This window comes from Sinohyriopsis cumingii, chromosome 2, assembly GCF_028554795.1.
Source record: "Sinohyriopsis cumingii isolate HCF-2022 chromosome 2, ASM2855479v2, whole genome shotgun sequence".
NCBI lineage: Eukaryota > Metazoa > Mollusca > Bivalvia > Unionida > Unionidae > Sinohyriopsis > Sinohyriopsis cumingii.
Window position 1 is genome coordinate 122,028,758 of NC_142962.1, and position 14,059 is coordinate 122,042,816.

The window sequence follows — 14,059 nt, forward strand, 5'->3', positions numbered from 1 at the left end:
TGAACAATTTTTTTATTTAAAATTAGCTTACTCGCTACATTTAATAAATTTATTCATTGACCAACCAGTGGTTGCTCCAATTATAATACAAGTGTTAGACTTTCCCTCAGGAACATTGGTTCTCATCAAGATTGTTGGTCTGAATTCAGGTTTAAAAGGGAAGAGTGTCATTTTTCAAAAGACCCCATCATTCATCAATAACTTTGGACAGGTCAATGTAAAACACTTAGAACAATGAATCAACTCCACCAATCAAATTTAATTAAATAAAGTGCAAGCCCCACCCCCAAACCCTTGACTCAAGGGACTGGTCCGGATAAAAAACAATGTTATATATTAAAAAAGGGTCCATACTATCTTTTCATCAAAGCACACCATGATGATGACTTTGAAAATAACTTACAACTAACTGCAATACTGGTTTTAATGTAGAAATGACAAGACAGTTCCTAAAAATCTGACATTTAATTCAATTAAAAAAAATAATTTCAAACTAATTTTGTTTATTACATTGTGCATTCCAAAATATCCCACAGTATTATAGGCTAGATACAGCCTACATAAGAAATATAACTGTTATCAAACTTGATGACACATCGAAATAACACTTTAAAGTTTAACTACTTTTGATTAATTATCGATAACTGGAACAGATAATCACAAGGACAAGGAGTGCATATTGAGCACTCAGTCAAAGCATTGCTGAAAAAGCATAACCAAATTCTGAACAAACTTTTGATAACAAAGGAAAAGTGACTTCTATGCCTCATTTCTCACTAATTCAGTCTTAGCAAAATACATTTTACAGGTAAACTTCCGAATGTGGGCAAAACGTAACTATAAATGTGCTATAGATGCAAAGGTCACTTACTCTTTATGATAGTCAACTCTCGTTTGACACTCCATCAATTCTGTAAATTTAAATAAAAAAGATATTTGATGTACCTTGCTGTGTTACATCAGTGGATACCAAAGTATTTATAAAATGGCTACAGTTGAACATCTATCCATAAAGCCATACTGTACAAATGATAAACAATAACAACAAAATAAAGGCATCTGATAAGCTAAGACAAGACCACTGGTAAAGATGTAACTAGATAAGGGAATGTCTTGGGGACCAAGGACCTGACAGCTGAAGCAAGACAACTTCAGGTTATTGATTATTCCATGTTGTAATTTTCCATTTTGCTGTAATTGATTATTACAAGTTCAATTTTTGGAATGTATGATGATTGCAAGTTTTGTATGATAAAGACTAGAGAAACTTCCCATTATACAGTATAGCACAACAAGACCTTTCATTTTAACATGGTTCCTGTTATAAGGCTTGTATTGTCATGAATTCCAAGATTTACCATGTTTTGAACCTGGATAAAAGTTTCAAGCCAATCCAAAGACATAAGCATTTCCTTTCCCCAAAAAGAAATCTAAGAAACTGACCACTTTCTCCTTGATCTTTTGACTGATACACCATTATTGATATAATGTATTTGATTTTCATAGTAAACACAATATGTCTGATGACAATTATCTAGATAAAATTTAAATAATTGCTCCATGTGACTTTGACATTGTCAGCCTTCAATCTATTGAAATGCTAAAGAATGAATACATTACCGGTATGTTCTTATTTATTCAAAATAATGTATTAAATGAATTTAACTCCATCACTATCACTATTTAATAAAAAAATTATATCTGTTGACCAAATGATCCCGTCCAAAATTATAAACCCATAAGCAGGAATGATACAAAGCATGATTGTAATGATGTTTGATTTCCAAAACGCATAAATTATAACAAGCCATAGCTGCCAACCCCAGATTAAAAAAAAAATACTGAAGACTTATGACAAAAATACTGATTTTCAGGAACAAATATTGATTTTTAAAACTTTAATGCATACGTAACTATTTACAACATCTATAACCATTGGTAAAGTACGATTGTAGCTTAATTATTTAATGTCAAATACGCACGAGTTGCATTCTTGCATGTTCTGAATGGGCCCTGTTCCATTCAGTGCCCATTCAGAAGTTCAGAAGGTGCAAGAATGCAACACACACTCAGGCACTGACTATTTATGGGAGCCTTTTCCACGCCTTGTTGAATCAATCATTATTGATTCCAATCTACCATCTTTCATTGATGATCTGAATTCTGTGCGATCGTTTTACTGAATTGTTTTCCTTCTAGCACATGAGTAATAATTTACAATTTACTGTCTGGAAAAAGTGTGTGAAATAAATCACCAGCAACACTATTAACTAAGTAAGATTCATTTTTACAAGAAATTTAGTAAACCGAACTCCAATCAAATTACATCAAGGTTCTCTCTGGCATTTATAAACATCACTAGTTCTGGATGAGTTGTTGATGAAGCAGCAAGCTGAAGTTTATTAGCTTTTTCCACGGTTCCCATGCTTTTTTAAATATAAATTTCCAGGTCTTTTCCACGATGAAATAAAAAAAATTCAAGGTTAACATATGACCATTACTGAATGGAATTAAAGAACATTTTGGATTATAAAACATGCATTTACCAAATCTGTGGGGCAACGAGTGGCTGAGTGGTCTAAAGCGCTCTTCGTTACGGATCACTGCCATCTCACCTCTGTCTGCGGCGGTTCGAGTCTAAGATTCAGCCAATGTGGGTATGTGAGAAAGCTTGCCAGTAGCTTCTCGAGGGTCGGTGGTTCTTTCCGGGGTTTTCCCGGGTTCTTCCTCCACCATTAATACTGGCCGCCATGTATAGCCTATCGTATGCTGAAAAATGGCGTTAAGCCCCACGACAACAACAACAACAACGACAACCAAATCTGAAGATGTTTCTCTTTCAAGACTCTCCAAAACATATATGTCAGAAAAGATGATCATGTACAAAACCAATAAAAGTCACATGAAACAAATCTGGCTATAGCACAACAAGACCTTTCATTTTAACATGGTTCCTGTTATACGGATGGTATTGTCATGAATTCCATGATGGCATTTAAAGCCATTTAAATATACAGAATACAAATCCTAACTTTACTTTGCTGACGTGCATTATGTTGCTACGTGGAAACATTGAAATGAGCATAAATTATTGTTTCCTTTCAAACCTTTAATTCTAAAGAATTCTACATCTGCATGTTATGCAAAGTAACCATTTCCTATCACAGTATGAAAAAAAAACCAATAAATGCAAAGTATTAGAATCTTATCTTGTAACGAAAAAAGTTTAACCCTGAACTTAAGTGTGCCAATAAAATCTCAAACAAGATTTTTCAACCAACATAAACTAAAACATTTTATGCAAAAAAAACCATTTTTTTTCTGTCACATTGATCTTGACATTTGGACTCCATATCGACAGGCTCCCTTCTTACCCAGCATATAGTCATCCAAAAAATTTGATGATGTACATGTGGTGAAATTAAATTTGTGTTTAGAAATGTAGTTTCTGATCTGAAACTAATTTTAATTATGTAACACCTATCTGTTATTATTGCATTCCTATCTATTTTCCTAGCACTAGTCTCTAGTACAAGGTGAAAGTAATCTGCTCCAATTAGTAATTGGAGATCTAGAACAAAAAATAACAGTCGCAGTCTGATGCCTTAGTCACTTTTTGTCATACAGAATATTGTCCTTTTCTTAACTTGACAAGGACTAAAGGAAATTGGAGAAGGAAGGGAACAGGGAATACAGTTATAATAGCAGACAAGTATTACAACATTTAAAAAGTTTTATTCCCCCCACCATACATACACAAAATGAAAGCTGGAGGGGGGAGGGAAGAGTGTGGTTTGGATTTATAACGTAGTTTTAACAATTTTTCAATCATATCACTACGATGTCTGCAGTGTGACAGTTTATAGTGATGTCTAGCACTGGAGCATCATTCCACTGACATGTAGCATGATGTCCCACCCAATCACATTATCCTGACACCAGTCCACCAGTCCTAACACTAACCTCTTAATGCTGAGCGCCAAGCGAGGCAGCTGTTAGTACCATTTTTGTAAGTCTTTGGTATGACTGCCGTGGATCGAACCCACGACCACCGCATCCAAGGCAGATGCTCTAACCATTAGGCCATTGGAGCGGTGAGGAGAGGGAAGAGAGACTTCAGTTATAATAGCAGCAGACATGTAAAACAAAATTAACCCAAGTTTTATTCTTCCTAATGTATTCAAAAAGAGCAAGAATAATAAGTGCATTAAATGCATCTCATGTATTCTGTATTTTATAGTATAACACTTAAAACTGAAATCAAAGTCTTATGGTTTCTAGTAACATTCTATCTACACACTAACCATTAAAGAATCAAACCACAGACTGCAAATAATGTCACTCCTCCGGCCAATCTTAATAAAAGTGTCATGTACTTCCTGTGTGTCACATGCTCAATTCTGATTGGTTACAATTCCATACTAAGAAAGATCAGAAGAGCACATATTTTCCTTTCATGGATGACAAAATAATTTTTAAGGTAAAGTCCAAAGCACAAAATTAATTAGGGAAAGTATATATACACTTTCTATAACAGTTAACTCTTTACTGGAACATATATGCATCTGCATCCAGACAGACTGTAATTGTGACTGCATTATTATGCAAATATGATCACTATTTCCTAAATAGCCTCCTGTCCTTCCTTATCCTCAACTCTACCAATGCCTTGTTCAAGTTGAAGTCTCTCAGAGGAGGTTCTTCAATTGAAATCATTATGAATCTGTTCAGAACCTGTTCTTCTAGACAGCTTCTTCCTGCAGTTTTGATTCGATTTTTACTGCTGAATCCTCTCTCAAAGTCAGTGGTTTGGTATGGCATAACCATGGCCACTGATGCTATTTTTTGATTTGGAAATATGTCTGCATGATGTTGATGTACAATCTGCCAGAGTCTGCACACTTTGTCTCTAGGGTACATTTCTCTTTTAATGAGTCTTAGCAAGAGACCACTCTGTCAAAACATTTTTTGGGTCACACAAAGGGGGACTGATAGCTTCTTTTTATTTTTTTCTCATGACCAAAATGACCTCAAGAGAGGTTTTATCTTGTCATAATCATACATTTCTTGTTCTTCTGAAGATAGGAATGTGAGGTTACGTAGACCAAGAACCTCATATGCTGTTGCCACCTGTGTGCTGTTCTTTGGAAATCTTGCAGCCATCTCCACCTGCAAATTTGTAACAAACTCATGGCAAAGGTTAGACACATCAGCTGAAACTTTTTTCAATGTGCTCCTGTATAACTTGAGCTCAACACCATTGTAAGGGATTATAGTTTTGTCTCCATCCTTAGATGATTTCAATTTTTCAGACATACAGGTATAGTAATAGGATTTTCCCCATGTCTACTTTCTGTAAGGTAGAATTCAAAATATCAAGTGGATATGACACAGCTGCTATATCCAAGTCAGATTTCTGTAAAAGCATATTTAGCTGTGATAAGTGAGGTATGATATCCATCATAATATTCATGCATACCACAAATCTGTAGTCTATGAATTTATTCAACAACTCTTTACACTCTTTTATCTTGTCATATTTTTTTAAATAATTCACGAGAGCCCATGCCCCAGCTGTGAAAAATTGCAAATAGTGCATCATAAAATGACAGCCATCTTATTTCATGCACCTCTCTGACTTTCAGTTGAAATTCAATCTATGAGCCAGACAATGAATGCTGATCAAGTGAGGGCTTTTCTCCTTTAACTGTGTTGCTACACCACTTTTGCAACCTGTCATCACTGATGCACCATCACTGACAAAACCATCATCTTTTTAAAGAGGAATCTCCTTCTTTTCCAAGAACTCGACAACTTCTTTGAAAAGAACTTCAGCAGTGTGTGATTGGCCATCCACTGACACATTACCAAGAAAATGAGTTGTAAAAACAAACATGGTTGGTTCAATGATTCTGGCATAAATGACCAGCTTCTTGGTATTTGAAATGTCTGTACTCTCATCAATTAAGATGCTAATGAATGGACTACATCATACTTTCTGCATTAATTCAGATTCTATCACTGTTGCTATGCAATTCTGGACCCTTAGTTTAATCGTTGCCATCTTTAAGCACATTATCACTAGTCCGTTACGGGATTAGCCTGAGGAAGTGTTTGTTCGCTGTCATTGTGCCTATTGACAGCAACTTCTGCACCCTATTATTAGAAGTGTAACTGCTACAATAATGAAAAAGGGTCCAAGTTTTAACTGATTTAGCCATTTAACATGTTGTCCCGCCCAGCCAGCCTTTGTATCAAACATGCTCTTCTGACCTTTGTTATTAACCAATCGGAACTGAGCACATGACACACAGAAATCCTTGATATATTTACAACTATACAAGTAAACATATTCGCCAAGAGTGACAACTGGGCATTCTTAACAAAAAAAAATGCACACAATTCTTATTTTTTGCGCAATTTAGCCCACATAGGACTAAAAATCTTGCAGGAAATCTTAAATTGGGAGGAGGATTTGCATGATCGTGCATCCTAGATTCAACCCCGCCCTATCATACATACACAAAATGAAAGTTGGAGATGGGAGGGAACAGGGAATTCAGTTATAATAGCAGACAATTATCTTTTGTCACATGTTTAGGCTCAAATAAACAGTTGTTATTGTTGTTGTTGATGTGGGGTTTAATGCCATTTTTCAGCACACGATAGGCTACGTATGGCGGCCGGTATTAATGGTGGAGGAAGAACCCGGGAAAATTCTGAGAAGAACCACCGATCCATAAGAGGCTACTGGCAAGCTTTCTCACATAACCACATTGGCCGAATTCTAGACTCGAACCCACGCAGACAGAGGTGAGATGGCAGTGATCCGTAACAGACAGCGCTTTAGACCACTCGGACAAATAAACAGTAACACAAGAAAGAGTGAAAACAACAAGCTTTGAAAAAATACAATAATTTATTTCCCTGGAAAAATTCTGTAAAAATAAAGAAATTATAAAGTAATGGTTTTATAGAATCAAATCCAAAATAATCCAAGAATAAAATTTTAGTAGCCCTAATAATAAAATGTTCTACAGATTTCAAGTTCGAATCCCAATGAAGAATCCAAGATGGAAGAGGACGTATGCTGCAATCTGTAGTGTGGAAGTCTACAGTTCCTTGTAGAAACAAGAATTATCACTCTGGTTTCTGATAGCTGAATAATTTTTTTTTTATAAAAAACTGTTCTTGTTCCACAATATTACATGAGCACACATACTTTCCGGAAAAATAACAAAATTAATCCTTTTGAATCCAAGTGATTTGAAATAACTCCAAACCAAGTAATTTGAAATAACTCCAAACAGCACAACATAATACTAACAGTTTAACAGCCCAGCTTCTACTGACATTAATTCTCCAAAACATGGCTTATATCATATTCTTAACGTAAACAAGGGGTCATGTAATCATCTTCTTAAAAGTTATAGAAAGCAAGTACTTGTTACAGACCATGTTTACCCAGTGTGGCCTGATGAAAACCAATCATTTCACTCTAAGAAATAAAAAAATTAATTGTTTACACCTTAAAGACAAAGTCCCATCATGACCTCGAAAACAATCATTTTAAAATAAACAGAACTTGTTCACGAAGGTTGCTACAAATTTTGAAACAAAGTCAGGATTTAGATCAACACCTGGTGTTTATAAACTAACAGTCAAGGTCAAACTACTTTCTGAAAAAAAATATATCAACTCTAGTGAACAAATTTACGTAACAATATCAAGTAATGAAAAATTAAATTTAAAAGTGACAAAAAATTAAACTGAAATAAATATATATTAAATCAGATACAAGTAAATCAAATATACATAACAAGTGTTACAAAATTAAATCAAGGTTTATTTCCCTCACCATACAGACACAAAAAGTTGAAGAGGGGAGGGAAGAGATAATTCCGTTATAAGCTGTTGACAATCAAGATAATCCATTCTTATCCTCTTTAATTAATCCAAAAAGCTCAGACTGATAAAAAAAAGTGTATCCTGATCCCTAGCATGGGTGTGACTGAGATTATCAAAGGTAGATAACTCTAAGCAAGAAAGCCAGGCTGACAAAAAATATGAAAACTGAACTGTAGTTGCCATTGAAACATAGGCAACCCTTGTCCAACAAAAATGCATGAATTACATTCCTTCTTGTTCACTGGTGCTAAAGAAAGGAAGACCACCTTTAAGATAAGATTTTCAAAATAAACCTCACTTAGGTTCAGAAATTTAGATAATAATCAAAGTACACCATAATGAGACCTCAGTTAGGTGGTCAATATTTTCCTCCCAAGTTAGCCCAATTTTCAGATAGGTGTAAGAAAGAAAAATCGTATACCGATACTGTTGACTTTGAAGCATTCAAATGTTCAGAAGTGTGATCTGATGCAGCATATGCAACATAGTGTTCAATACGAAAATCCATAAAGTACATTTCTACCCTAATAGCTTTCATATCAGTTTCAGAAATTGCAGTTCCATACACTGTGGAGGTCAACAGCTACTTGCTAGATCTCGCTACTCATTGTAATCTTTCTGTGTTTTCTTTTTGTCTTTCACATGGTGGCAGCAATCATCTCAACCACCATGAACACTCAAATTGACACATTATGTCCAATGTATTAAAAATATGGACTTCAATCTGGATTGTTACCTTTTAAGAGGCTGATTTCTAAATAATCCGTAGAGCAAAAGCTTTATCATCTGGCATTTTACATTAAAAATATTGGCAAATTAAAGTGTCTTGGGTAATCATGTAGAGTTTGTCTGGTTCCTTGACCATTTCTTCTGAATTTATTATGAAAACCTACATCCAGACCAAACCTGGACAAACCAATATCTGGATTTGACCAAATTGATGATATTTTTGTAATTTTTACCACTATTCCATAAGTCTGATATATAAGTCAGGAAAATTTAGTCAAACTGCTAAGGCTAGCAAATCTGATATGGTCTCATTAAAACCAAGCTGCATACCAAATTTGGATGAAATCCAATAAAAACAAAGGAAGTTATTCTATTAAAATCAAATTTGTGAGTCTGACACTCTCAGACTATAACTACACTAAATAACAATGGAGAAACCATTCTAAAACTGTTTGAACTCTAATAATAATAAAGATATTTTTAATGCAGAAAATGAGTGGTCTACGAGTCAACTATTTATCCCTGCTAAATGATCACATAGAATACTAGCAATCAAACTCAGTCTGGTCAATTATTTGGATGAAAGCTATTACTAACAGAAACAAAAGTGGGTAGGTCTGACAATCCTCAATTAAACAATGACACATAACACTGACAACTGAACTCTACATATGTCTCATTCAAGAGAAGGATAAACATGATATGATTGGCAAATGGGTTACTGAGATAAAATTCTATAAATTGTTTTAACCAGAGCTGTCCATACTCACCATGCCACACAAATCCCAAACGATACATGGCCCTGTCTCATTGCATAACAACGTCAACCAAAAAGTTGATGTTGGACAGATGGAACAACTGATGGATAGACACTGCAACTGCTATGATTTGTCTTCTGTAACATATTTTGCAGGTAACACAAAATTATGTAGCAAAATTAACAGTCCTGTAGGAAACTTAAGAAATGAAAACCGGAACCCTGCCTTCACTCATATGGCTATGTTGGTGTGTGAGTGTGATTATGACTTTTAACGAGTTAACAATTTTTCAGTCATATCGCTATGATGTCTGCAGTGTGGCAGTATATAGTGATGTCTAGCACTGGGGCATCATGCTGCAAACATGTAGCATGATGTCCCACCCAGTCACATTATTCTGACACCAGGCCAACCAGTCCTAACACTAACCTCTTAATGCTGAGCAACAAGCGAGGCAGCTGTTAGTACTATTTTTGTAAGTCTTTGGTATGACTTGGCTAGGGTTCTAACCCACGATCTCCCACTTCAGAGGCAGACACTCTAACCACTAGGCCAGCGGAGCCGTCGCTATGTTGGTTTAAGTTCTCTGTCTTTCTGACTATAGCAAAATATGTAACCTCTTATATCGCCATACTGTTTACTACCAGTTCAACCAAAAATTTATATTTCATCACAGGTTCTGGACCGAACTCCACAGATTCTATGATAAAACTTTTGCATGGTTTGTACAACCCCAGAGGGTTGTTATTCAGGGAGATTTCATTGTCTTCAAAGAGTATTGGTGTAATGAACATCTTAGTTTATTTTTAACACTACATAAACGGGTACAAAATTAAACCAAACAAAAAAAACTACATAAGTAATTAGTGGTAACTACGTAAAGATTTTGAGGCAATCTGTTTTGTGTATTAAACAAATTTAACCAAACATTAGGTTGATTTTACATGCTTAACCTTTTTCGTTTATTTTACCTATTGCAGAATTTTAACATCTGTACCGTTTATATTTTAAATTATTGTCCTTCATGTTACATTTTTGGAAGAGTTTATCCTCCTAACATTTTTGTGAAATTCTTTATTTTCACATTTTTCAAACTTTGTTTTTAGCTGGCCACATATAGTCACTAGTGTGCTGAGGTTCTTTAAAATGCTAGTACACAAAACACACACACACACATACACAACCAATTACGCATTTATCTATTTAGTGTTGTTTGTTTGGTTGGTTTGTTTGTTTGTTTTTAGATACAAGAATAGCAAAAATTCCAAATTTAAAATATGAAATATTTTCTTCCTTTTAACTTTTTGTATTCCCTATGATAAATACAAGGAAATCTGAGGAAAAAAATTCACAGATTTTTAAAAAAATAATTAAAATGACCTTCAGGATGAAGTTTTCAATCCAACAACTCAAATTTAAGCATTTTTCAAGGTTCTACAAACCATTTTTTTGCACCAACTTTTGTTGCAGGAAACAAACTGAAACATGGCTAATTTGCTAATTTCAAGTCTTGCTTTGGTCCAAATAAATGGAGAATCTAACAAATAACAGTCAACATTTGTGGTAGAGGTTCTTTACCCTTTCTTTTCTCAGTTATTTTCTCCTGATTTTCTTGCCATACTAACAGTTCATCCTCTGACAGAAGGCTTTTGCTTTCCAGAAATGTAACCTCATCTTCCAGTTTCTTAATATCTACAATGTACACAAGAATGGCAATATCAAATATAATTTTTATTTAAAAGATAAAAACTTAGTACCAATGCAGATAAGTAAACACAGCAAATGGGTTTTTCTGTGCAATGATATGTCTTCTAAATACCACATTAAGCATCTGTTTCCCTGAATAATGATAAGTGGTATTGTTATTTTTATTTTGAATACTAACTAATCATAAGCCAGACATTAAATAAGATGTCATTAACTTGTCTGAATGAATTTGTATCTATTGTAGATTTGTTTACCCTCAGATATCTATTCAGTAGTTTGCCCAAGTTCTTACCATAATTTTAGTCACTTGTATGAAATTCTTTTACCCTAACACTGACAGCTGGACTTGTCAGCATCAACAGTTGGAGAAAAAAAAACGTCAAAGTTCATATGTGGTAATCACCTTGTGGTGAAAGCACAATATCAATATGACCTGACACCTGGCAATTCAGGACCGGCTAATGCCAAGATTTGACAATAATATTTGCAAAATGTTACACATACTGAACAAATTATAAATTACAGACAAAATGAATTATGTTTATTTAATTCTTAGAAACTTTAATAGTTTTGCTGGCTTTTCTTTAGAGCTTCTAGAGCATCTAGGTAAACCATACATGCTTTTTTTTGAGGCTTAAAGTAGAATTACCAAACTTGCTTTACTTCCATTCTTAAAATGCTTGAATTTAGTGAAATAAATCAATTCTGAAGTACTGTACTGAAAGATTTCAAAAGCCTAGTAAAGAAACAGATATGCTGCATCACAGTAGGAAGAGACTGTCCATAAAACTTGTACCTTACATTACTGCCAATTTTTTGGCAAAATTTTCCACACAACCTATGGTGAAACTGTGGCTGTGAACAAAACAATTTAAGAACTCAATATCTGACATGTGAATGCTTCTCCACAAATGGGGAACATCAACAAACTTCCAACATTGTGCTCTTGTAGATGTACCAGAACATCTGTAATACTCTGCTTATCAGAATTCAGGTCAAAGTGATGGAGGAAAAAAAAATGAGCTGATTCATTTTTACTAACTGAATTTATTTTGCTTGTTGTCCTTTTACAAAATCCTTCTAACTGGTATATCACTAAATATAATGGCCTGAATAAAACATTAAATATACATGAAATTTTGGAGTACTAAAATCATTAGTTAAATACTACGAATAAATATTAACTGGATTTGTTTCAATTTATAATAGCAACATATTTCATTTTAGTAACACATGTAGAAGAATAAATCTGTACCTGAATCCAAATCTTCTGAAAGACTGGTGATGGTTTCATTTGCACAGACAATCTCTTCAGTAACTTCATTAGTTCTATGGGTGTTTACCTACAGTGAGATGCTGAAGTATCAGGTCTATACATGTAGATGCAGAGTCAATTAATTTGCTGAAAAGCATTCTTTTCTCAGGTCTATTCTAGAACTGAAAAGTTAGGAGGAAATTACCTCCCACCATAAGAGTACACCTTTACTGTGTTTGACAGTCCTAAGGTGTTGAAGATTCTTCTGTAAAAATCAACCTGTCCAGTTAGGAATGTAATAAAAACATTTACTTGCCCTTAATAAAGACTCCATTAGCAGGCTATTTTAGAAATATAAAAATTGACATTGTTGACAATCTAAACACAACTGAGTGAAAAGTAGTTTTCGGAAACTTATTACAACAATCCCTCGATAACTTGCACCCTGATAACTCATGAACCTGCTTATAATGTGGGGTCAAGCATGGATCCCTTTTTGTTATACAAGAAAATGACCCATATTTGTTGAATGTGAAGAAAATCACAATCAAAACTGGTAAATGAAATTATATCGACCATTTTATCATCGAAAACAGACATTTGAAAAAACATTATCAAATTCTCAACTTTTCATAAGTCACATATTTTGTTAAATTTTCTTTCCAAACAACATTCTTAGTAAACCGTAAATAAGAATATTCAATAAACATTCTATCAATGAAAATGCCTAATGAAGGCAGTATTTCAATAAATAAATATAAATTAAGTTAATTTTATCAAGTGAAATTTGTGTTTTAGTTTTACCTTCTAATTCAATTTAAGTGTAATTATCATAAATGCAATATGCTTCTTATATTCGAACGTGGAATATGTAAATTTACCATAATAGCTATGTCTGCAAACATTAATTTGAAAAACCTTCTTTGTATTATCATATTAATTGCATCTTTTGTATCAAATCAAATAAATGGGGTCGAATAAAAGAAAAGTTAAAAGGTATGCAAATCCTACCTGCAGCCCCAATCATGTGTCAGATCAGCTCATTTAAATTGATTAGTCAGAAACTGTTATAAATATTATTGTGTATGTAATATAATTAAACCACCTTACACAAATGTGAATGAAGATAACAAGGCAAACAAAGAAAGCAAATAAAAGGAAAGCTTTGCTTCACAGATAAAATTCATTGTACATCTTGGTCAGCATAAGTAGATGTACAAAAAGTGGTTCAGGAAAAAATGAAGTACACAGATAAACATAAGGCAACACAATATTCCTGTTGCAAAAGCATGGGGATAAGAAATGACGATGAGAAACACCTATCCATACCTTTAGTTCAGCTAAAAACTTCTCCCCAGTCATCTTCATTTCCTTTTTCCAAGCCATCTTAGTTTGCTTAATGCATGCAGACTGTAGACTCTGAACTTGCTTCCTCAAATTGTGAAGCTAAAACAAAAGTACCATGTAAATTCACTGTATGTAATGAGGTAACAATTTTTATGCATTCTGTCATTACATACTAGAAATTAAAAAACTCAACAATCATGAGGGTGTAGAAACAACAGGATCCATTCTAGTATACAAAGATGGAAAGTTCTAGAACATCTAAATAAATGAACACATTATAGGCTCATCCACAGTAATGGTCCTCATTTAATTGGACACGGACTACTTGTCAGTTAAGAACTGCATCATTAAAATT

General features: G+C 34.0%; 1 protein-coding gene across 1 annotated transcript in view; it reads right to left on the reverse strand.

Moving 5' to 3' along the window:
• The window catches only part of LOC149805725 (uncharacterized), a 109,784-nt gene that overhangs the window by 21,894 nt on the left and 73,831 nt on the right, over nt 1–14,059 (reverse strand). The window contains exons 15-18 of the mRNA XM_089934696.1: nt 13,687–13,803; nt 12,358–12,445; nt 10,974–11,087; nt 872–911 (exon numbers count right to left, since the gene is read on the reverse strand). Of these exons, the coding sequence (XP_089790822.1) occupies nt 872–911; nt 10,974–11,087; nt 12,358–12,445; nt 13,687–13,803 (359 nt within the window). The remainder of the gene's footprint in view (nt 1–871; nt 912–10,973; nt 11,088–12,357; nt 12,446–13,686; nt 13,804–14,059) is intronic.